The sequence below is a fragment of the Marmota marmota genome, unplaced genomic scaffold (assembly GCF_001458135.2).
Source record: "Marmota marmota marmota unplaced genomic scaffold, marMar, whole genome shotgun sequence".
Classification (NCBI taxonomy): domain Eukaryota; kingdom Metazoa; phylum Chordata; class Mammalia; order Rodentia; family Sciuridae; genus Marmota; species Marmota marmota.
The window spans coordinates 258,219-282,929 of NW_026000168.1; the positions used below are offsets into that span (position 1 = coordinate 258,219).

At 55.8% G+C, this 24,711-nt stretch overlaps 1 protein-coding gene across 4 annotated transcripts in view; it reads right to left on the reverse strand.

The window, feature by feature from the left end:
• Window positions 1-24,711, reverse strand: part of Suclg2 (succinate-CoA ligase GDP-forming subunit beta) — a 140,482-nt gene that overhangs the window by 17,591 nt on the left and 98,180 nt on the right. Inside the window, exons 12-13 of one of the 4 annotated variants that reach the window (XM_048786981.1) lie at window positions 11,472-11,482; window positions 4,013-4,023 (exon numbers count right to left, since the gene is read on the reverse strand). The exons of the other annotated variants lie outside the window; for them this stretch is intronic. Of the exons in view, the coding sequence (XP_048642938.1) occupies window positions 11,476-11,482 (7 nt within the window). The 3' untranslated portion in view covers window positions 4,013-4,023; window positions 11,472-11,475. Of the gene's footprint in view, window positions 1-4,012; window positions 4,024-11,471; window positions 11,483-24,711 lie in introns of those variants that run through there. 4 annotated transcript variants of the gene reach the window in all.

Genomic DNA, 24,711 nt, shown 5'->3' on the forward strand with positions numbered 1-24,711 from the left:
AAGGGAGACCTCCCAGACTCACACTTCACACCAGACAAGGGAAGGCAAATTTAGTTAACAGCAAATCCCACGGTGTCTGTAAATAACAACCTAATGTAAAACGAAGGTGGCATTCAATGGTTCTGTGGCTCTTCCTGCATCTGTTCAAATAAACCTATCTGATCCTTTGGAATTCTGGAAAACAAAGCCTTCAGAGACTCATGTCAGAGCCCAGCAATAAACTCCCGACTGGGAAAAGTAAGAACAGAAACTTCAACTGAGACCTGAACTCAGAAGCTCTGTTTTATAGACTAAAATTTAGATTAGAATTCTTTTAAGTGAAAGAGTTTAAAAATACATACATGCATTTCTACTTATAACAAATCCTCCCACTGTATCTGTGAAAACCACTCTTCTGCCAGCTTTCTTCTGAAAACCAGTTTCCCACTAATTTCCTTCAATCCCCCCCCCATTCACCCCAGTAAAATGCCCTCCAAGGCCCCAAACTCCACACCAGAATCTGAGTCTTCAGTGTCACAAGTTTAAATTCAGGTGAATTAGGACACTCCCAAGAGTGTCACCCACAAGACCATCACAGTGACAAAGATGGACATCTCATGCCAATCGGGGCTCCTCCAAGGGCCCCCGGGGCAGGACTGGTGCCTGCTACCACCTGCAGAGGACGGGAGGCATCCAGCACTCAGTCCCCAGCTTCCTCAGTGACACCACCCACAACGCCCTCTCGTTGGACTTCAGTCGGGCACCCTGGCACCCTGGCTGGCGGCGGCCCTCTTTGGAGCCTCAGCTGGAATCTGGATGTCAGCAAACGTCCGATTCACATGTCGGAGCAAACGGAAGCCACACAGCCAGGCAGTGCCACCACCTAGTGCTCCAAGCAAGACACAGTGTGGCTCTGCTCCTCAGAGTGTCCCTGTCCCCGAGTGGCCACACCATCTCCCCAAGGCGGTAGGCCTGCTGCAGACTGCAGCCATAGCTTCTGGAATATTCTATTCCCTGCAACACTCCTTCAGCAGACCACCACACAGGGCACGTGGGCCCGCCTGCTCGGGATGCTCTTGGCGCCTCCTCTCTGCGCTCGGCCCCACCTGGAGGGCTGGGAAGGCCCCTTCCCCGGGCGGCTCTGGTGGCTGCTGCCCCCCAGCACGCACCCTTGGGCTTCCGGGACGTCTCCATTACGGGGCTCTTCTAGTTAGCAGCAGCCCCTCCTCCCCACTTCACCTGGAGTGTAAGAGGCCCAGGCTGCGGCGAGGCCAGCTCCCTGACCCCAGCCGCACACGGATGCCAGTCTCGTCTTGACTGAGGGCTCCCTGTGCCTCGCGTGACCCCGACACTGGTCCCAGGTGAGAGAAGCAGTAGCGTCCTGTTTTGTCCACCCCTCCTGGAATTGGGGGAGTCCACTCGTGAAGAAAGCTCAGTGCTCTAGACCCGGAAGGTCAACTTCTGGGTCCACTATAAATGACAGCCGAGAGCTTCCAGCACCACAAGTCCTGTTTATTAGCTGCAAACAAGAACCCAGCAGAGCCCCCCGGGAAGGGAAGGGCAGCCGACTAGAGCACACAGAGGAGGCTCTAAGGGGCCGGATGCCCGTCTGGCTTCCTGTCTGCCTGCAGAAGGAGCAGGCAGCTGGGCTGCAAGAGGTGGCCAGTGGGCAGAAGTGTGCGTCCGCAGCCGGTCCAGGAGTGCCCTTCACTCCACAGCACTCCAACAAGGACAGCTGCTCAGGACGTGGCACCAGGAAGCCGAGAGCACTCCACTCACCAGCGACGGAATACAAACCCAGACGCACTCCCCAGGGGCCTACTGCTCCAGCCACACCCAGCCGATCCCCGTCAGGGGCTTAGCCCACTGGGCAGGTCAAGGCTACCCCTGAACATTCCTGCCTGGTCTCACATGAGCTTTAGGGGACACCTCATACCTAAACCTAGCACTTCCTGTAGGGCCATTCCCACTCAGTGGGACGGGCAGAGGGTCCCCCGGCCACGTCCCCTAGTTATGCTCCAGAGCTCCTGTCAGACAGTGGGGAGGGCCGTGCCCACAGAAGCAGGAGCACTGTGAGGCTGTGGGCCCGTCTTGTGCAGATTGTTCGGATCTCAGTGGAGACTGGGCTCTGAACTGTGTGGGCAGGCCAGGCGGGCGGACAGCTGGGTCAAGGGGTCTGGGGCCACAACAACAAAAGACACTCTGACGAGCCAGACAGGACGCGCCTTTGCCAAAAAGAAGCAGTTGCTGTGAAATCAGCTGACTGTTGCCATGGGAACGTGGCCTCCTGTGCCCAGGTCTTCCCATCACCCGAAGGCCAGGCCCTGGACTCTCAGGAACACTGAGCAGGCTGGACAGAACGTGTTGGAGTGGTCCTGCTCAGTGCCCCTGCAGATACCCCCACCTGCAAAGCCCCCCGTGCACCCAGGCCAGCACCCGTCTCCCCACCCTGCCGCCTCTCGAGTTCGGTCTCCCTTGAGGGATCTGAACGTCCCACGGGGAGTGGCGTGTGCTGGTGGAAGCCCACGGCAGCTCTGAATGGGAAGGCCAGGAGGGGGTGACGGAGTCTGAGGGGTCCAGCATTCCCTCGGCTGGCGGGGAGGACCCAAGGTAGAAAACAGGAGCCCAGGCGCTGCGCTGACCCAAGGCCAGGAGCCACAGTGAGCCCGCGCTACGGCGCACACCTGGAGGGAACACCCCAGGGTCACATGTCCCTGGTGAGCGCCTAGAGGCAGGTGTCCCACCGCAGTCCCAGGAGAGGGTGACGCGTTCCTTCCTTCAGAGTGCGGCGCAGACCTGGGGGCCCTCCCGAGGTCAGGAGGCCCGGGGCCATGGCATCGGGCTGCTGGGCCCACTCTCTTACCCACTGGTGTGACTGGGCCCCACCAGGCACAGACCAGGGCCACATCCGTGGGCTTCCACATCCAACACCCTCTGTGAACCTGGGGCGACCGGCCCGGGAAGAACTCCTCCTGGAGAACACACAGGGCCGACTCCCTCCCGTCCTCCCTTCAGAGGCAGAGCCCAACGGCCCTCCTTAGAGCGCGGGGTGGTCTCGGTGGCTCGCTTCCATGGGCAGAACGTGCTGGGAGCGAAGGTGCGAGACCCCACACTCCTCCCGACAGGTGCCGGGCCTCTCAGCCTCTGTGCTCTCAAGTCACTCAGCTGGGGAAACCCACTGCCACACCACAGGGACAGCAGGGGAGTCCTGCCTGTATGTCACCTGGATGGCAGACACAAGACAGTACGCCAGGCTCACCTCCTGACTGCCACCCCTGAAAGATGCTGAGCAGAAGAACCAGCAGCAAACCAAGCCCAGATGTCCTTCACAAGTAACTCAAGGTCAAGTGGCTGGGGCCCTGCGGGCAGGAGTCTCTCTCTTTCAACAGAAGCAGCGTGACTTTCCTATTTACTAATGCCTGTCAGAACTGGTGTCTGTCGTACTGGGAGGTGACAGATGATTCTCCTACATGTGGAAGGATTTCAACTCATACAGTTGCTTGGAATGTGCTAGTTTTTTTTTTTTTTTTAATGCAGCTTATGCACAGGGAATCTGATATCAATTTGCTATCGCATTTCTCTGAAAAGAGCAAATTGGAATAATTTCTAAAAAAGATGTGTTACCTGTGCCTTCTTAAACATAACGAGCGTTAGGTGAGAAGTCCTGGTGATCAGCACCACCGTCCCCTCCTTAAGGGCCAGGAGACAACCTGAGTTTGTTAGGTACGTTGGTAAGTATGGGACCATGCACATAAGGTTTAATCAACTTCATGATGAAAGCATTTCAAACCCCGACGATTCTGATTGCTCTGCTTAAGGCAGACTCTCAAAAATTATTAAATATGTGCAGAGAGCTGCAGCTGAAGAGAGTCACGGCGAGAGCGACAGGAAGCCTGCTCGTGACAGCCACCCACTAGAGGCCAGTAGAATGCAGCCGGAGAAGGGATTCTCAATCAGTCCCCGTGGAAAGCCAACTTGATTCCTTCCACTTACAGCTGCGGCCCTTGTGAACTGGGGGAAGGTGATCAAGAAAGCTCTTCTGATCTCGGAGCAAAGTTCTAAAGGAGGAGCAGGGCAGGCGGAGAGAGCAGACCCAGGACGGGAGCAAAGGGAATGTCGTCCAGGGACGAGCTCTCCCAGGTCAGCCTCCTGGAGCCGGTCACTGGGCAGGGCCTCAGACGTAAAGGGTTGAGGACCCAGGAGGGCCCCGCAGCCTCGCTTCAGAGCAGCCGACCCATGGCTGTGCAGACAACGCACGGTGTGGAGAAGCCGAGAAGACCGAGCACCTGCCGTGCCCTCCCAGACCTGACGTCCATCACGAGTGCCAGCCCTTCCTTCCCAAACACAGGGCGAGGCACGCGGACTCCCCTGTACCACGTGTGCACTGTAACCACGCTCAGTAACGGTGCGGGAGACGCTTACTGTACTTTCCAACAAGGAACTGAACAAGTTTCTCAAACTCGAAGTGAGAATTATTCTCTTTCTTCCTTCTTTTTTTGCAGTGCTGGGACAAATCTGATCCATTAGTAGAGCTTAGAAATCATCCTTGGTAGGACCCTGAAGAGATTTCACTCTCCAGGGTGAGGGCTGAGCGATTTAACGTGGCCTACAGAGGTACCGGGTGCGGGGGCCACCGGTCGGCCCAGCAACTCGGGAGGCTAGGGCAGCAGGATCACATGTTCAAGGACAGCTTGGGCAACTCAGTGAAGCATTCATAACTTAACAAGGCCTGAACAACTTAGGAGAACCTGGCTCAAAACATAACAACAAGACAGACAGGGATGTAGCTCAGTGGTGAAGTGCCCCGCGTTCAATTCCTAGTATCCCAAACAGAACAAAAGCCCACAGATGTGAGTCTGCCCACCTCCTCCAACAGAGAAGCAGCTGACACTGTGGACATGCCAAGGAGATTAATGCACCAGGAACCTCAGCACTGGACAGGGCCCAGAGGTCGAGAGCGGCCTTGTGAAACTTCTCAAAGACACGGCACTCTTTGTCTGCAAGACGGCCTGCGGCATCCCGGAGGCTGTGGCACTGGGAAGCGATTCCTTGATCTTTACACTGGAGGACCCCTCCAACACACGGAAATACTGTTCTGGAACCCAAGGTCCACATGAAAAAAGAGCAAGCTACCGGGATGAACAACACACGCTCCAACTGGACCATGACACTGTGCCCCGGAGGCAGCTTCTGGTTCTGACCTCTGGGCCAATTCACCAGCTCGACGCCTGGTGAGCCGAGTGAGTGAGCGAGCTTCTTTGGCCTCAGCCTCTCCATCTTTAAAATGCTGATAAAAACAGCACCGACTTGCAGGGCTGATTCAAGGAGGTAGGAAGCATGGCTCAGGAGGCTGATACAGGAGGGTCGCGAGTTCCAAGCCAACCTGGGCAACCTAGTGAGACCTGAGCAACTCAGCTACACCGTGTCTTAAAATAAAAGTGAAAATGAAAAAAAAAATAAGATAGGGCTGGAAATGTGGCTCAGTGGTTAAGCACCCACTACTCCAAAATAACAGAGTAAAAATAAAAAACTAAAAAATGATAAAGCTTGGAGCCCAGAACCTGGTGCGTGGCCCCGTCCCTTACACTGGTCAACAAGTCCCACTACTCAGCGGGTCCTCGATGATTCAGCCTCTGGGCCCTCACCAAGCTCCTACGGTACGAGCTGTCAACGCCGTGGCTCAGAGGACCCGCAGGGAGGCAACGGAGGAGCCAGGTGGTCTGGACACTGGTCAGGGTCCAGGGTGTCCGGGGTCCAGGAGGGCTGTCCTGTGTCCCTGAGCTTTCCTCTCTCTGCGGTGAATGCAGTCAGTACTGGAGGATGACCACCAGGGGGCTCCCTCCGGCCCTGGGGGAGTGGGGTCCTGGAGCAGGCAGAAGGCTGGAACTCGAGGTCCTGACCCTGCTACACTGGCCTCTGCTCACGGAGCCTGTGTTACCCTGCTGCCTCTGGGGACGGGGCTCACCACTGCCCTCTCCTCCTGGGAAGGGGGCAGCTGGCCTGATCCTGCCTGCAACTCAGGGATCATTTGAAGCCACAAGGGAAAAGCCTGGCTGGGAAAAAGGTCACACAGGTGAGTGTCAGCCGCAACATTAGCAAAGAGCTATGCTCCTGTCTGGGACAATCCTCGGCAAGCCGGCTGAGGGACAGCTGGAGGGCAGAGGACCCACTTACATCTCATCTTTATCTTTACCCCAGGTTTTGTCTTGATGTTTGCATTAAGAAGAATCTCTGTTGTCAACCCCTAATCTATGACAGCACGACATCAACTCTGCGTTCCTTGTCAAAAACAGCCTCTCCAAACAAGTACCAAAGTACACACGACAGTGCACCGTTGCTGATGCCATCCACAGAAGAGCTAAGAAACAAGTAGGGAGAGGTGGGTTAAAAGGCAAAAGGAACTCAGAATACCAAGCTGTGTGACCGAGCCAGAGAAAGCCACGCGGGACGTGAGCCCCCAGAGGGACACCTCCCCTCCCCAGAGAAGGAGCAGGGAGACAGGGCAATGTAGGGGGGCAAGGACGAGTGACCGTCCAGCAAACGGCAGTAACTGGCAGAGTCCTGGCTCAGAGGAGGCTGCAGCCATGGGTGGGGAGGCTGTAGGCATGGATGGGGAGGCTGTCGTCATAGATGGGAGGCTAGTAGGCGTGGATGTGGGAGGCTGTAGTTGTGGATGGAGAGGTTGTAGGCGTGGATGGGGAAGCTGTAGTCATAGATGGGGAGGCTGTAGGCGTGGATGGGGAGGCTGTAAGCGTGGATGGGGAGGCTGTAAGTGTGGATGGGGAGGCTGTAGTCATAGATGGGGAGGCTGTAGGTGTGGATGGGGAGGCTGTAGGTTGGATGGGGAGGCCGCAGTCGTGGATGGGGAGGCCGCAGTTGTGGATGGGGAGATTATATACTCATGGATGGGGGAGGCTGTAGGTGTGGAAGGGGAAACAACCCCAGTTGCCTTGACTTTACTATTGCTGCCCACACCCAATGCATTTGGAAGGCAAGGAACACCTGCTCTCCATGCTCTTCATCCAGAAGAGAACTGGAGACAAGCAGGGGAGTGGAAAAGGAAGTCCATCTGAGGGACCTGCAGTTTGTCACACGTAGGGCAGGCCCGTGTCAAGTGGGCATGTGTCAAGCGTTGTACGCTGCAGCTGCACCGCCTACCATGGGGACTTCATCAGGTCTGTCTGACCAAGAGTGTGAAGGCCTGTCCACCCCAGCAAACCTCCTACCATGCTCAGAGATGATGGTCCACTGAGGGGTCCCCAGAGAGGCTGCCGGATCTCAGACACCAGCTACACGCAGTCCTTCGTGTACCTCCCGATACAATCATCCCTAAGCAAAATCTGAAGACCATCAGGCGAGGCACTAGCAGTCGGGCGGAGAGTGGGCTCCAATCTTACCTTCGGGGTGCTGAGGTCTAATCCAGGGCCTTGTGCACCAGAGGTGTGTGCTCCCCCACTGAGCTGCACCCAGTCCCGGGCTCAGTCTCCACTTTGCCCTGAGTTTGGTGCAGGACCTGGGAAACACTCCTTCTCCTCTAGTAGCCCCACCTGTGCCAGGTGAGCTCTGGGGAACTGCCCTTGCACACATACCGAAGGTGACATCCAGCAGGTGTGGCATCACAGTGCAGACCCCAGCACAGGCTGCTGCTCCGTCCCGTGGACGTGCCCATGTAAACACCAGCACCACTGAAGGGAGCAGGATCCACTAACACCTGCTGGGAAATGGGGCCTCGGGACTCAGGGCTTTGTTACCTACTGCTACGTATCTAGGTCAAACCTGGCTTTTGTGGATAAATGAAGATGGAGAAAAAGAATTTCAAATTAGAAGAGTTTAATTAGAATAGAAAGACGCTGTCAGGAGAACCGAATTGCATCTTTTGACATAAGCTGGGCTGGAAGAACAATTAAAAGGGGCTACTTGAGAGCCTGCTCTGGGTCGGGATGAGGGCTCCCGTTTCGGTGGGAAACATGTTCCTCATGTTCCCAGGTCTTAGCACAGAGGAGGATCTGCAGGTCCGACACCAATGCAGGTGCGCTGCTCCAAGGCAGGGCAGGCCAGGCCAGGCTTACTCAGACACGGCACCAACGCACAGCAGCAATGAGAGGCTCTGCTCCCCCTGACTCAGAGACGGGTTAAAAATGCTGGGTGTTTGTTTTTAAACCTTAAATAGCTTTGGGGATTGAGAAAGGTACCAGGACCCTGAAGGGAGGACCTCCGCACAGAACTGACCAGACGTGGTCTCTCTGCTGGTGTGGTGGAGGGGTAGCGATGGGCAGCCACAGCCTGCAGTAACTTATCACCCCGGGATACCACAGGCTGGTGCACCTAGCGCCGTTCACACGCGGGAAGCCCCAGGGCAGCGGCTCCCTCACCACCTCTCGTCCCCAAGGGCTCGTCCCCCTTTTCTCTTTGTGTGTCTTCTTTCCTGGTGCTGGGGACAGAACCTGGGCTTCATGCAAAGGCAAGCTCTCCACCCCGAGCTGCACCTCAGCCTGACCTCCGATGTCTGTGCAGGGAGGGCAGCTGGTGGGGAGTACGGTGCTTACGCCAACCCTCATCTCCACCCTCTCGGGGACTGTGCTGGGTGACAGGAGGCTGGGGACTGCAGAGCCACAGATGGGAGGAGAGCCAGCAGCAGCACTGTGCTGGGTGCCCAGGCCCTGGGTCCTTCCCAGGCTCAAGGGTACCTGAGGAGCAATTCCCGGCAGCCTCGTGAGAGGGCTGAGGGAGGCCTGACCCGGGCACCTCCTGCTCAAGGCCAGTCGGCTCCTCCGGCCTCTGGGCCTGGCCTTGGCTTGACCCCCTCCCCACTCACCTCACACCCAGACAGCACGGGTCACGCTGCCACCGCCAGTGCTCGCCCGGCTTTCTCCCCTCCCTGTGAGACTCGTGAAGACGGGGCCCTGCGTCCTCAGCTCCTCATGTCTGTGACAAGGCCTGCGCTGTTTCCACATTGCTGACCTCAGAATCCAGCAGGAAGGACTTCCGTAAGGCACGGCCTTTCAAGAATGTGGCTGGTGAAAGGAGGCCCACCCTCTGGAAGAACCTCGTCATTCCATGGGGCATTCCCTAAGTCCTCATCTCTAGCCACAAGGAGGGGACCCAGCCCCAGGGCTGGGAAGAGGAGCCCAGCAGGAGACAGAGCCCAGCTCGCTGTCTCTCAGGACCTGCCGCCTTCTCCCGTGCACTCCACTCAAGGGGCTTGGGGTTCCTGACCTCCATTATCCCCCCGGTTGACTGCAGTCACCAACACCTTCCTAAGAAGCAGGACAATGCTCAGAGCCACTCTCTCCAGCCTCTCAGTGCCCCAGGGTGACCCAGGGACACGCGTGGGACGAGGACTCTGGGGTGGCCGAGGGTGAGGGGCGTCTCTCCCGGCTCCTTCCTTGGCTGTGAAACCACAGGTGTAGGGCCTGGCCTGTGGGAAGCGCTCATCCCATCGGTACCCCCAACTCCACACCCTGTGGGTCGCCTGGCGATGTCTGGGCCCGGCTTCAGGACAAGAAGGGACGCGTGAGGACAGCCCCCCTGGCTGGCCCTTTGCACCAGCGAGCACCTCGCTCACCAGGCCTCCTCCCCAGCCTGACCATCTCTCCACTGTCCTCTGTGGCTCGCTCTTTCCTCCACACTCCTCCTGCCTTCCGGCCTCTGCTGGCTGAGCCGAGGTCTTCCACCCACCTCCTCCACCCCCAGTGTCTCCTGAGGATCATTTCTCAACACTGAGGGGCTCCTCTGGAGTTCTCCTGTGTCTCTGAGGCACCAGCGCTGAACCCATGCTACTGACTTTGAGACGGGCTCATGCTCAGGTCGGGGCTGGCCTTGAACTTGCCATTCACAGGACGACAGGTGTGCAGCACAGGCCCGCGCCTCTGGGTTCAGACGGTGTCATGTGTCCACTGTGACGCGGGGCTGCTCACTGGGGCGAGTTCACTCTGCCTTCCCTGCTGCAGGCAGCGTCTCCACCTGCTCACGGTCACCTACGTGCACAGAGCACCAACAGACCCTGGAAGGGCGAGGGCTGACTTCCTGTGGCCACCCGACTGGGTGAGGGCTGGCCCAGACATCTGCAATGCCCTCCTCTGGGGCGTGGGAGGGTCTCCTGGAAGGGCTCAGCACCCGGGCTAGACTGAGCAAGGAGGACTGCCCTCCCAATGTGAGTGGAGCCCAGTCCCTTGGAGTCTGGTGGAGGAAGGGAGGACTGGCCCTCCACCTGACCTTGTGGCTGGGACTCAGCTTCCGTCCTTATGCTCCTGGCTCTCAGACCTCTGGGTCTGGCCTGGAAGCTACGCGGCTGGCTCTGGCTCCTGAGCCCTCCGACTGCATGGCCAGCCTTCCTGGCCTCCAGTGCAGAGGGCAGACTGTGGTGCTCTGAGCCTCCGCAGTCGTGTGGGCCAGTGCCCTGCAGTGTGCCTTCCATCTGCTGTTGGTGCTGTTTCTTTGGAAGTGCATCTTCTCAGCACACCACTGCTCCACTGCGGCCAGAGCTACTGAGGTTCCCAGCAACCTGAGACCTGCCAGATGTTACCACTAAGGTCACAACAAGTGTGACGTGCAGTCAGAGAGGAGTTCCAGCTCCTGAGAACCCCGCCTGGACCATTCAGAACACAGCACACCCCCCCCGCCGTGGCACCCACAGACAGACCCAACTCCAGGAGGGAGACCATCTGGGGGAGGTGCAGAGAGTGTGGGAAGGCCCAGGGGCGGAGGGCCCAGGGGCGGAGGGCAGGAGGGCTCAGCCTTTCAAGACGCTCACGGCTCCCTGAGCCAAAAATACACCAGCAAGATGAATGGGCAAGAAAAAGAGGCCACCTAGCACTGCCATCGCAGCATTGACCAGCGGCACCCCAGCATCACACAGCCTCACCAGGGTGGGCTCCCACAGCTGCCCACAGGCACCTGACGGTGAACTCAGTGCACGTGGCTGGAGGCCACTCCAATCACCTCCGTGGAAGCTGACACCCCTGTGGCACACTCCACCTGCTTGGGGTGCAAGTGAGAAGTACCTGAAGGTCACTTCTGCACCGTCAGCGATGAAAGGCTGAGACTCAACAAACCCAGGGGAGCAAGCCTTCCCCAGCCCTGACACCCCTCATCTTCAAGTACCTGACTGCCTGACACTCATCAGAACAGGCGGCGAAGACACGCGACCACACCCACCCCCTATTTTAAATACACTAAATCGTAAAGTGAGAATGAAACTCAATTTCATTTGGACTGATTTCTCCCTGGTTGCTGGCCTTGCTAGAAGATGGAACTCCAGGTTTTGTGTGTTATCAGTTAGGATGGTTCCCTGAGAGGTGCTTATTGTTAGTAACAGTCCAGCACCTAAAATAATCGTGCCTCTGTGCTCTATGTTATTAGTGAGCTTCTCTTTTGAGCAAAATGTACTTTCCCTTGAAAGAAACCACCAATTCTCAGTTGCAAGAACAGATTTTAAAATAACTTGCAGAGGAAAGGCCCTTGGAAGAAGAGAACAATAGAAACCAGGTCACCTCCTCAAGTCCTGACCTCCTCTCCTGCTCACAGGCACAGGGGTGGGCTTCAGAAGGGCGTCGTTATCAAGGAAGCTCCAGGCCAACTGGCTTCTGCTTCTGAAAATCACACCCCAGAACCAACACACAAGGCTGAGCTTCCTCCTGGGTTGCTAAGAAAAGGCACCTCAGCCTTCAGACCATCACCCAATACACAAGTAACCACTGGGGCCAGCAGCTTGCAGCTCCCTGGACCCAGAGGCCACGTCCACTCCCGGGGACCTCCCTGGGCCCCAGAGGCCACATCCGCTCTCCAAGGTGCCCGACCTTAAGACAGCAGCAGAGAGGGAGGGATGGCCGGCTCTGCTTCCCTCTGCCCTGAGTGCACTTTAGGAGAGCACGAGGGGCGGACACCTGCTGGACGTGCCTCCGTGGACCCTAAGCGTCCTTCCCTTCAGGTGGGCCATGTGGGTGGTGGCCCTGTTCTGCTGCTTCATGAGATTTGTTTCAACAGCAAGTGGACAGTCCTGGCTGTGCTGTGTGCCAGCTCTCCCAAGGACAGCCACTGTCTTGTGAAGGAGTGGCCAGGGCCACGCCTGGTAACAGTACCAGTGCCATGACCACTGAAGGCGGCCTCCGGGATGACCCCAGCACAGTGGTGCAGCTCTGAGCCACGGCTCTGGAGGACGCCTCGGACACAACCTGGCCACGTGCCGCCATCCAGGCCCAACGTCTCAGGCCGTCCTGTGGTGCCCAGGCTCCTGCTCCTCACACCTGTCAGGCCTGCTGGTCCTTCCAGGGCTGGCTCAAGGTTCTTGCTGTGACCTCCTGCACACACCCTGCCCTCGAGCTGGTCCAACGTGGGGCCTCCAGACACCAGCCAAGTCACCCTGCTGCCTCCACCCCTGTGTCCCCAGCACGTGAGCACATCACAGGCCAACCTCCCGCTCTCTAGTTCCCCAGGGCAGAGGCAGAAGCCTTCCTCCTCAAAGGCCCTGCTCACGCCACCAGTTAGCCTTCAAGGGAAGAGGAGGGGTTGCACAGCTTAGCCACAGAGAGCGTCCCCAGCACGCCGGAGGCCTGCTCCCCTGTCCAGGACCAATAAGACAAAATCACAATAGAATAGGAAAAGGCATGTGAAGGGAAAGGAGCCCAGGCACCCTCACTGAGGTGGGTGGGAGAATGGAGTCTCCGGGATTTTGTCTTCTCAAACGTCCTCTGAAGAGGTAAGAAATGGGAGGAGGTGCCTTGCCAGGCTGCACAGCTCTGCCCAAGGCAGAAGGGTCTGTGCCTCTGTCCTTCCCACTGCCCATCTGGGAGGACACGGCTAGTCACTTCCTCTACAAAAGTTCAAAACGGCACTGGTGTAAAAGCCACCATATCAGCACCACTCTGTCACAGAAGACCCCTGCGGTTGACCTCTAGGACCAAGCACTTCAAATGGCCCCCCACACCCATCCAGTGGGCGGAAGGTTCCTAGAAGCTTTGTCCTCATTCATTTACCAGTGGGGACTGGGCCTGCGTTTCAAACTGGCTGGAAAGACACCTCCTCCGGGCGGAGTTCCAGTGGGGGTGGGACGCCCCTCCACACGAGGGGAGAGGCGGGGGGCAGCGGGCAGGAGGCAGCCCTTTGTACCCCAGGAGAGGTGGGGCCGGCGTCCTGGTCGCAGTGGCCTTCCCTTCCTCAGCTGCTAGGTGGGAAGGCAGGCCTTTACTTCCTGGGGAGAGCAGAGGTGCAGGTGGCCGGGGGCCTGCCACATGGACTGATGACACCGTGGCACAGAAAGCTCCTGAGGAGTCAGGGACACACCAGGGACGGGTGAAATGAGCCCCAGTCTGAGCGCTACCCCATGCCTTGGCGATCGGGGTGTGTGAGGCGCAGGATCTAGTGCAATAGCACCTATTTCCACAGAGATGCCCCGTCCAGGCCCGCTCTATAAAAACTCTCTAAGACGTCTGCTAGCTGCTCTGATGACCCGCTTCATTTCTGATCTGAAAAGAAATGTCAGAAGAAAGCTTTCCGTGCCCGGGGAGGTGTCCAGGGAAGGCAGGAGGGCAAACCCAAGGGGCCACCACACAGACCCCGAGGCCGAGAGAGCACAGGGGAGGCTGGGCCCCTGGAGAACTGACCTCCCGTCATTCAAGTGTGAGTGCCTCCTCTGTGTGCAAACCGGAAACGCAGGCCTGCACACTCAGGAGGGACGGTGACGACCACTGTCACGGGATACGGGACGCTGCTGACCCAAGTTTGATTTAAGTTACTCTTGAGAATAAGTTCAACTTAAAACTTCCTTTTCGCCTGATAGAAAGAGGGGTAAGCATGATGTCTCAACACCTGGGACGGGGCAGGGGAGGCCACAGGGGTCTTTATTCTGGACGGGGAGCAGGATCGACGGTCAACAAACCTGAACGGAAAGCCACCTCCCAGCTCGACCCTGCGCCTCCCTCCTGGTCCCTAGCTCTGCACACGTGGGCAGCTCCCACCCCAGAGGCGGGTTCACCTTTCCTGGTAGGTGGGCTTGGCTCTGTCTGCGGGTCAGCCAGCCCCACGTGAACAGCAGTTCCCAGGGTGTGCTTCCCGTGTGGGCGGTCGGCGGGCCTTCCAGTCCCTGCTGAGCGTAAGTGCAAGTTGTGAAGAACACACCTGCACTCCACGAGAGGCAGAGGAGACCCCAGGTCGGCCCTGGGAGGTCTCCACATCTGCTAGAGGGACCGCGGCAGTGTCTCCTCCACGGGATGCTGCTGCAGCCCACAGCCTGGACCCTGTCCCAACCTCAAGGAATCCCAGGGCACTCGGGAGGCCGCGCCCGTAAAGTTGACTTACACCTGAATGATGTGGGAATCACTTACCTTCTGAACAGAGAGAACCAGCTTTCAAGGAGAGAGACCTCAATCCCCCTTCAGACGCGGGCTGCTGGGACGCAGTAGAGAGCGTATGATCAACACCCTTGGTTGTGAATGGAGCGTGGTAAGACGCCGTCTCTACCCACACGACAGTGGGGTTATCATTAAGGTAGGCCGCAGCCTTTGTTCATAGACATCGGCCAAGTGGGAGAAGAGGAGCACGCGGAAAGCCTCCGTGGCTGCCCCCGACAGGAGAAGGTGCCCACGCTGCCCCGGGGGCTGCAGAGCAGGCGATCGGTCAGCCCCGCGCCAGGCACAGGCACGGCTCTGGGTGCAGGCACTGGAGAGCTACTGCAGCAGCTCCCCCCCGCCACCACCGTGGGGTCCAGCCGCTGGAAAAGACTGGCTCCTGTCTGTACCTGGGACAGTTAAAAACACAAAGCGGATTGCTTGTAGGACCCCTTTTTCCTGTTTAGAAAAAGGGACAGTCACGGCATGAAGGGGTCTAACAGGAAAAAGGGATCCTACGAGCAATCGGCTCTGTTTCCTTCGCTATCCCATACAGACAAGGGCCAGGTTCTGCCCTCTCCATTGTGACTTCTTCACTTCAAGCGGCCTCACTTAGGAACAGAGATGCACATCGTCAATTGTGATTGGCAATAACCGTTTAGCAGTTCGATGTTCTTTTCCTGTTGGGTTTGAGACTGCGGCTCTATTAATATTGTCTGCAACACAAGCGTAGGAAATGCCAGCGTCTCCAACAGTGGCCCCTGAGACTATCTGCTGTCAAAAGAGACGCACATGTTCTAGTAGCGAACTCGGCACTTGGGAGGCTGTTCCATTTGCCCAATTCTAAAAAGTAAATAAATAAAACATGAAGAATGAACCTAAGTTGTGAGCACTGCAGAAAGATGTGTAATGAACTCCTCTAAGCCCAGGGCTTCAGGTAATTTTAAAAACAAAGGGCTCAAAAGTAGAGAAAAAAACCCCTATTTTTCCAAACGCAATATAGTGATAACAAAGGAATGTGAAATAAACAAAACCTTGCTTTGTTCTAGTTCCTGCAGGAGACAAAGCCTCTGGTCTCCAACAGCCAGGAAACAATTTAAAGGCTCCTTCTCCCCAGCCCCTTGCTAGAAATCCCATCACAGTGAGCAGGCAGCCTCCCAGGGGAGCCCCACAGAAGAGGGCCTCCACTCCTGCAAGGCACCACCCACAGGTACCAGAGTGGCCTCCAGAGGGAGGTCTAGCCTCTGGAGAAGGCCAGGCAGCAGAGCCGAGGAGCACGGCTCATGACCCTCCTGCCCCGAGTCTTCACTGGCTGAAGCACCAGATCTGGGGGTGAAGCTTGTAAGGTCTGTGGCCCAGGTTAGTACAGGACTCTCACTAGATGGCCACTAAATTACCATTGATGACTTTGGTAGGGATCCGTGCAATACTTTTTATTTGCAAGTGCTTAGTAAAAATTCACCAATATTTCTGTTTGAATGTATCAGTGCTTTTTTAAAAAATCACAGATGCTATATGACCACTATATAAATTTAAAATACTTCAGGATTTTGAATCCAAATCATATATTTTCCTTGTAGATATTTCATTACAAACTCCAGCTCTTTTCTCACTGAACATGTATTGAGATACCCACACACACTACATCCACTTCCTTGGGTTTCTCTTTTCTTTTTCCTTTTAACACCTATCTATTGTGAAGTACTATGTGATCAAAAAGGGGACAGAAAAGGAGAACAAGTGAGACACAACCCACAAAGACATACAGCACTGCCATTATTTTCTGTATTTCCTTTCAGTGGGTTTCAGGGGGTAAAGAGAAAATCTTGCCAGGTGTAGTTGAAAATAATACTCGCCAAGTGTGCAAAGAGAGGGTGGGCAGCCAAGTGTGCAAAGAGAGGGTGGGCAGCCGACAGTGGCCGCAGTCTTTTTATAACCCAAGTGGGTCAGCAGGTCCAGCCCCCATGACAGGGGAGGGCACGACACCGTGTGTGGACATATCCAAGAGCATTCACAGCTACTAGGTGCCAACACCATGCTGAGCTCAATATTCCCTTGCATTAAAAATCTCAGTCTGGATTTTTCCCCAGGGTTGCTCTACACTGAGCTAGATCCCTGGTCCTTCTGGTTTTTCATTTTGAGACAGTGTCCAGGCTGTATGACGCAGGCTGGCCTTGAACTTGCACTCCTCCTGCCTCAGCCTGATGATAGCTGCTGAGTTCATGTGACGTGCTTGTGACAGGCGTCATCCTCCACAACCTGCTCTCCACAAGCTTTTGGGTGCATGACATTCCCCACCCAGATCCATATTTTATAAAGGCCAATTGCAGGCCAGAACCACTGAGCGAAGCTGCCCCTGGATTCCCAGCCCCCATACCCTCAGGTGAGGACACGTTCTAAGCTACTAGGTTTTAGGGCACTTTCTTACACAGCAATAGGGACTGAACACATACAGTCATCTGCTCCCAACAGCCGCCTGGGCGAGACCCCAGCCTTCAACCTCCTCAATGCACTTGCTGTCAGGAAAGATGGAGAAAACAAGGAGGGAAACTTCCGGGTCGGTTCCTGCTACTCTCAGTAAGGACAGTAAACATGCTGCTCCTCATCCGCTCCACCTGGGGATCTCACAGAAACCGTCCACCCCTCCCCTGTGGATCCTGTCGTGGAATATCTAAAGTCCCTGTCAGACCAGAGTCTCCTTGTAGAGGCTGGTTTATAAACATGACACACACAGGAAAGATCAGCGGATGTGCACTGCGGAGGCACGGTGGGATCCTGCCCACAGTGGTTCCCAGGGGGTGCTGGGGGTCACAGTGGCCAAAGTTGGCGTTTTGAGTCAGGGAGTTCTGGGCCCCTGACCTGAATCAGAAACTGAAGGTGTGGCTGCAAAGCCCTGCTCTGAAGGGGTTCTGGGGGGCAGGAGGGGGGAGCTTTATGCACTCTGCTCTGGCTTGGAGGCTCCGGGAAGAGACAGGCCACCCTGTGCCTACTGACATCTCAAAGTGCTTCCAGAGGCAAGCAAAGCCTCGGTGGCCTTTGGCCCGATTAAAACATTTAAGGCAATCTGATCACTAAATGCCAACCCACCCACGGGCAGAGCTCTTTCCTACAGAGGCTCTCTGATGAACTGAATGTGTTCTTGAATCAACCGCTTGGCAGGCGGATTGGGCTTTCTTGTTGGTAAACAGCGATGCCCATGCTCAACACAGTTATTCACACCCTGACACAAGTACTGCCCGCAATTAATCACTCCCCAGTCCTACGCAGACCAAATAAAAATACACACCCAGAACATGGACCCTGTCTCATTATGACAACCACACACACGCACAGTACTCAGAACTATCTGGTATCCGCATACCTTCAGGTGTTTCTGGCAAAACACACCAGATACAAAATGAGTCTCAGTCATCAAACAAACATTTCACCTTTAAAAAACACAGAAAATCACTACTGGAGAAGACACTACTCATTTTAAGTATTTTCAATTGTGAGCTATTAACCAGGTCATCTATTAACTGCACCCTCCCATTAACAGACGACTGAGTTGGGAGTTTCCAACAACCCTTATCTTGGGGGAGAAAGATGGTGAGGCGGAGGACAGCATCAGTTTTCTGGTGGGGTCACAAAGCTCAGCAGTCACTCCGGAGCACACCCTGTTCTCTGCACATGGTCAGGTGTGCTGTCCCTCTCATGACACAGGTGCCACCAGAGTGGCTCCCAACAGGATCCTGCTGAACTCGGGTCCACGAACCTGAGTCAGTTCTCAAAAACCGATTTTACTGACTCTCCTCGGGGTTTCTACCTCGTGTCCCACGTGCAGCAATACCAGAACCACCACAGATACTTCCTGAAACACAAAATTCACCTCAAAGTGAGCCCCAACAATGGCAGCACATGTCACCAAGTGACGACCAAAGAGGGGCTGCTGGCCTAGAGAGTGTGGCTTCACAGCGTTGGCACCGGGTCCTTTCACCCAAGCCTCCTCCTATTCACTGAGCAACTGCTGCATGGCGGACCCCAGGGAGCGGGCTCCCGGGAAGACGCAGGCCTCCGGCCTGGTGTGCAGGGTCTGGGTGCAGCGTGCAGGGGAGCCTGCCCGCATGGCCCGGAGCAGAGGCCAGCAGGAAGCTGCAGGGCCACTGACCCTCAGGAACACGAGGCCCCTGGTGAACGCTGGAAGCTGCATCCCCATTGACACATGTGCCAACGGAAAGTCAAGTCCATGAGGACTTGCACCATGGGGTTAGCAGGCAGACAACAAGGTCAGCACCGTGGGTCCTCCTGGCGATCTCACCGCTCACAGAAGACACACGGCCAATAACGAGCCTGCAGGAATCACACGCAGGACCGTGCACAGCCCCACAGCCCCCGGGATGCGAGGGTCCCCAAGATTTCCTGTTGGTGTGGAACACTCAGCGGTGAAGAGAGGACTGACGGGGGGTGACTGCAGGCAGGCGGGGGTGGCCGTGCTGCTGGGGAGCCCTGGAGGGCTGCGTCGTCCCGTGCCCCCGGCTTCCCGGCTGCCAGAACACAGCAGATTCCCTCTGCAGAGCCTTTCTGCCATGACGTGCCACTGCACCTCGAACCCCAGCGGCGGAGTGGGCCCACCACCGACTAAACCTCTGAAACGAAGCCAAAATAAACTTCTCCTCCTCTAAGCTGTCCTCGTCAGGCATTTTGGTCACAAGGAAAAAAGCTGATAACACAGTAATGACATTCATTTCATGGAACGCTATGTCAGCCGTGAAAAAGAATAAAGTGGTTTCATACATACTAACTTTAAAACGTCTCTGAGACCGAGTACCAGGGGGAATGCAAGCCACGGACACCCATCACACGGGCCATTTAATAAAGAAGAGACAAGGAGATGTGCTCACGGGCATGTGCACACCGGGTGGCTCACTCCAAGCTCCAACTCTGATTCTGGGGAGCGGAGTCAAGCCATCGCTCTGAGGGTCAGTTCTAGGACCCTGTGCACCACACCAGACTTTGGGATGCTCAAGTCCTGGGTACAAATGGCACAGCATGTGCACTAATGGACACACATCCCCATATACTGTGCATCATCGGTGCAGTACTTAGAAATACCAAACCTAAATGCAACATGGCTACTGCACTGACTGTGCTGTCTAGTAAGGAACAGGGATACGAAGAAAGTCTGTGTGCTTCCTACGGCAGCAACCCTTCCCGGATGTTCCTGATCCTCAGGTGGCTGCGTCTGCAGGTGCAGACCTCACAGACAGGGAGGCTGACTCCCTTCTCAGTCCGTTAAGCTACGCCTGGGAGTTCAGCACTCCTGTGCCTCTGCAAGGCAGGCTCTGCTCTTCCAGTGAGTAAACTGTCCTTCCGACTGCCTGTCTTTTATAATGGCAATTCCGGGAGTGAAAAAACAAGACGATGACACATCCACCTTCAGTTCCACGGAGACAGTAATGAACACAGAGGGAAGGAATGTGAACACAATGATGCACATTTGCCTTGTAGAAGACTTGGGGGGAACACTCGTCTGTGCCTAGGAAGGCTTGCTGTGAGGTGAGGACTCTGCGGGAGGTGATAACCAAGGAACCAAGAGGGGAGCCGCCCTGCCCCTGTCTGCAGTCTCCAGGTGGGATCAAGGCAGAGGCACCTGGGGTGAAGGACAGGAATGTGCCCTGAGACACCTGAAGGTCTCCGCCTGCACAGTGGCCTGCGACCTGTCCTACAGACCCCGCGGCAGGCGCCAGAGGCCCCATGCATCCCAGCTGCTGCCCGGGAGCGCGGGAGCCATCAAGGGCCCAAAGCCTTCCTCTGAGTGCTCCAAGGTCTGTCTTTGGGGCTGCACACTGCACTCTGGGGGCACTGCAGCCCTGGGTCTGAACACAAGTGATGGCACTTCATGGTGTTTTCTACAATCTATTAAGAAAATAAGATTCTATAAAGAAAAAGTAAATGCAACACAGTCACATCCCACCAACAGCCGGGCCTGCTTTGGCTCCTCATTCTGATTAAGTGGCTTTTATTAATTTATTTCAGGCACGTGTCTGTACCCATCTCCACACACACGTATGTACGTATACGCTTGTATATATACGTATCAAACAACGGTATCTATAGATCTACAGATAGATGTCAACATGTAGACAGATACTTCTACAAATATACAACAACGTGTTCACACACACACACACACACACACACACACAAGAAAAGCTCAAAAAGTAAGCTAGGGTTCTATATTCCTTGTGTATATTTGTACCATTCTGTGTTCATTCCTGTATCAGTGGAATTTGAGGTGTTTTTCCTCACGCCAGATCAGCAGTCAGAAAAACTTTGCTTCCTGAGAGAGGAAGTTGATCCCCTGGACACCTGCACACACAGGCCTGCCACCCCAGAAGCACACATATGCTTCTCGGAGACCAGAAGGAGCACTGCTCACTGAACACCGGGAAAGCCTTAGATCCTGGCTCCCGCTGGCCTCTGAGGAAGATGGGCAGAGAGCAGTCCCTGGCTCTGGAGGGCAGACCAACGAGGGGGCTGCACAGCCACAGACCAGCTCCTCAGCCCAGGGTGAGCACTGCACCGGAGGCTGTCGGCCCACACAACCCCAGCCACCAACCGCTGTGTCACCCACCTGTTATTCAGACACAAACGCAGTATTTGAAAGAAGAACGGTATCATGGTCAATAACAAGTTCTGAATGCTTATCAAATCAAAATAACAGATTAAGTACTAAACCTCTTTTTCTTAAATCTTACCAGACACTTGCTAAGGGCCGACGATGGACAAGACACACTGCAGAAAGGACAGGCTGAGGGGTTGGAGTTGGGGAGATTCAGAGCCAGTTTTCTGTTTAATTTCAGACTCTGCTGTTCAAAACTTCAGGCTAATGAAAGGTTGAAAAAAATCAGCAGGGAACACTCACACATTTGGCACATATTAGCCACCATTGGTTTACCAAGTATCGTCCTCTCTATCCTCTACCCAGGACACAGGGCTACTAAGACCAAGTACTTAACCACCTGGACAGGGCTCCCTCAGGAGTCAGCAGGTCCTAGCCCACCATCCTAGGAGACGGGGTTACTAACACCAAGTACTTAACCACCTGGACAGAGCTCCTCAGAAATCACCTGGTCCTAGCCCACCATCCTAGGAGACGGGGTTACTAACACCAAGTACTTAACCACCTGGACAGAGCTCCTCAGAAATCACCTGGTCCTAGCCCACCATCCTAGGAGACGGGGTTACTAACACCAAGTACTTAACCACCTGGACAGAGCTCCCTCAGGAGTCAGCAGGTCCTAGACCACCATCCTAGGAGACGGGGTTACTAACACCAAGTACTTAACCACCTGGACAGAGCCCCCTCAGGAGTCAGCAGGACCTAGACCACCATCCTAGGAGACGGGGTTACTAACACCAAGTACTTAACCACCTGGACAGAGCTCCCTCAGGAGTCAGCAGGACCTAGCTCACCATCCTAGGAGATGGGATTCCTAACACCAAGTACTTAACCACCTGCACAGAGCTCCCTCAGGAGTCACCAGGACCTAGACCACCATCCTAGGAGACGGGGTTACTAACACCAAGTACTTAACCACCTGGACAGAGCTTCCTCAGGAGTCAGCAGGTCCTAGCTCACCATCCTAGGAGATGGGGTTACTAACACCAAGTACTTAACCACCTGGACAGAGCTCCCTCAGGAGTCAGCAGGTCCTAGCCCACAGCTGTGTGACGAGAGCCCCCCGGCCGACCCACTCAGTGACACAGTCTCCTCTTGCAGTGGTCCTATGCAGCTCCTGCCTGCTTCCTCTACCACATCTCGAGGCTCTGTGCTCTCAGACGATGGTTCTGGCTCTGAAGACACTTCTTTTTTCTGTTATCTGAAATGTACTTGCTTGCTTAGACCTCATCAAATAACACCTCCCTGAGAGCGGCTCACATTTTAATGAGAATTAAGCAGGTCAATCGGTATGGACAGTGCGTGCTTTACCACTTGTGCCTTGTAACTTTTCACATTACAACATTCCTAGAGCATATGCATTTAGTAGAAAGGGAACTTAAAATTTGGTCTTTCCCCATCCACGCCTCCGACTCTGAAGTCCCGTGGTGCTCCCTAGATTGGCCGTCCATGCCCACTGGTGCTGAAGCAGGGTCTGGGGCTCTGAAGTCCCGTGGTGCTCCCTAGATTGGCCGTCCATGCCCACTGGTGCTGAGGCAGGGTCTGGGGCTCGAAGTCCCGTGGTGCTCCCTAGATTGGCCGTCCATGCCCACTGGTGCTGAGGCGGGGTCTGGGGCTCTGAAGTCCTGTGGTGCTCCATAGATGACCGTCCATGCCCACTGGTGCTCGGGTGGGGTCTGGGGCTCTGAAGTCCCGTGGTGCTCCCTCGATTGGCCGTCCATGCCCACTGCTGCTCTGAAGTCCCATGGCACTGCCTACATTGGCAGGCGTGCCCACTGGCTCAGCACAGCTTGTCGCACTCATAAAGACACACAGGCTGTCAGTCAACGAGGGAGGCACAATGACGCCTGGCAACATGCCCCCAATGCCTGGGTGTGAGCACCATAGGAAGCACCACCAGGCAGGACAGAAGGGCGGCGCCCACCACATCCTGACACTGTGTCCTTCTAGAATGTCCTCACACAACTGGGCAGAACCCATCTTTTGAGAAGGAAAACGCTCATGACAGAAGGCTTGGGCAGGACAGGTTTTATTCACCTCCAGACACCCTGCCATACATGCTCACATTGTTCCCTGTGTATAAGGAGCATGCACATGAACACACTTCGATCTACTCTCAGAGCAATTGGTGCACAAGGCCACCTTTTCCCTGTCGTCTTCCGTGAGCTCAGGCCGAGTCCCACCCATGCTTGCTGGAGACACTGTCACCCTGGGAAGGATGGTCCTGACCAAGTCCACTGGACTGTGCAGAAGACCCAGGCTCTGGTGCCCAGAGGCCACGCCAGGGCCGGGCCATGCTGAAACAGGAGTGACAGGGTCTCCAGGCTGTGAAGGGTCAGAAGGAGGCTGCTGCTGGCTGCCAGCACACGTAGTCCCAGGGCCACCAAGTGAGAGTGACATTAGCAGCAGGGAGGAACAGCAGCAGGAGGGCAGGGAACAGTCTGGCCCCCACTTCAGGTCATCCCTTCCTGGACGTTCCAGGCAATTTTCTCCCGTGACACACTGTGTTTTGTCTTGTTGAAGACTTAACCTCAGGGTGTAGATGCCGAGTCCTGGCTCCAGCCTGTTCCTTTAGGGGGTGCTCAAATGGCTTCCGAAAGTGACACTTTTCTCATTATGATGTCAAGCATCAATCCTGGAAGTTCCCAGTGACTGTGAGCTCCTGGCAGGCAGTCAGCAGCTGCTCGCTGCACAAGCATGACCGCGCCCGACGGCCGGCGCCACGGCTCCCAGGAACAGGAAGGCCATGGGGAGTGGGCCCCCTGGGCAGGAAGCCCCACAAGAGTGTGCAGACCCTTCCTGCACAGGTTACCCATCGGGCATCCCTATGAAGGACCAGGGCATCCCCAAAGCCAAGGGACATACTGCAGAACTTAGCAGCATGCTGAGGACTTCCCTCATACCAGGGCATGGCTCATATGCCCATCTCGAAGACCCCCGCGCTCAAGGCAGAGTGACCAGAAACCCACCAGGAGTCTGGACCCTCCAGAGGAATCCAGAACCTGAATGTCCATTTTTTACATGCTGGGCTCTGAGAGAAAGCAGGGCAGCGGTGGCTCAGGAACAGGGACAATATCCTTCTTCTTCATTATACTCAGGAAACATCCACCCGTTTGTTTTTCCTTGAAGTTACTTCCACACTTTATGTCCTGCGTTAGTTTTGCCTCAGAAATAAAGTTGCACTTGATTTCCGGAAAACACAAGGGAGGAGGAGTGAGATAGACGGGCCAGTCTTTCCCCTGATATGAGCGTGAGGACGCAGGCCTGCCAGAGCCACCTTAGAATGAATAGCTGCACAGACAGCAGGTTGAAAACAGGGGTGCGTGGGGACAGGGGCTGCACGGGACTGAAAGCCACCAGGGTGGGTGGGGGCAGGGACTCAAGGAAGCAACACCCTGAGGCACACCACCTGGAATAGTCCCCAAGACGTTGGCCAATCCAGGGCCCCCGGGCTCAGAGAAAGTGCAGGTGGTTTCAGTACATACTTCCTAAGGCCAGTCCGTGAGCTGGCCTCTGCTGCCCTCCCAACCCACAACGCCCTCTCACCCTCGCCTAACATCCCACCGTTCTCACGCTGGCGCCTTCTGGAGACTTCTGCTCTCCTTACAATGAAGTCCACACACCCTGGTCCAGGCCAGCTCACTTCATGCCCAAGGTCCAAAGGGGCTCCTCCTGCCAGCTTGCCCTGCCCTGTCACCTGCTGCCTGGCCTTTGCATGTCCTGACCTACTCTTCCTACTCTGTTCTA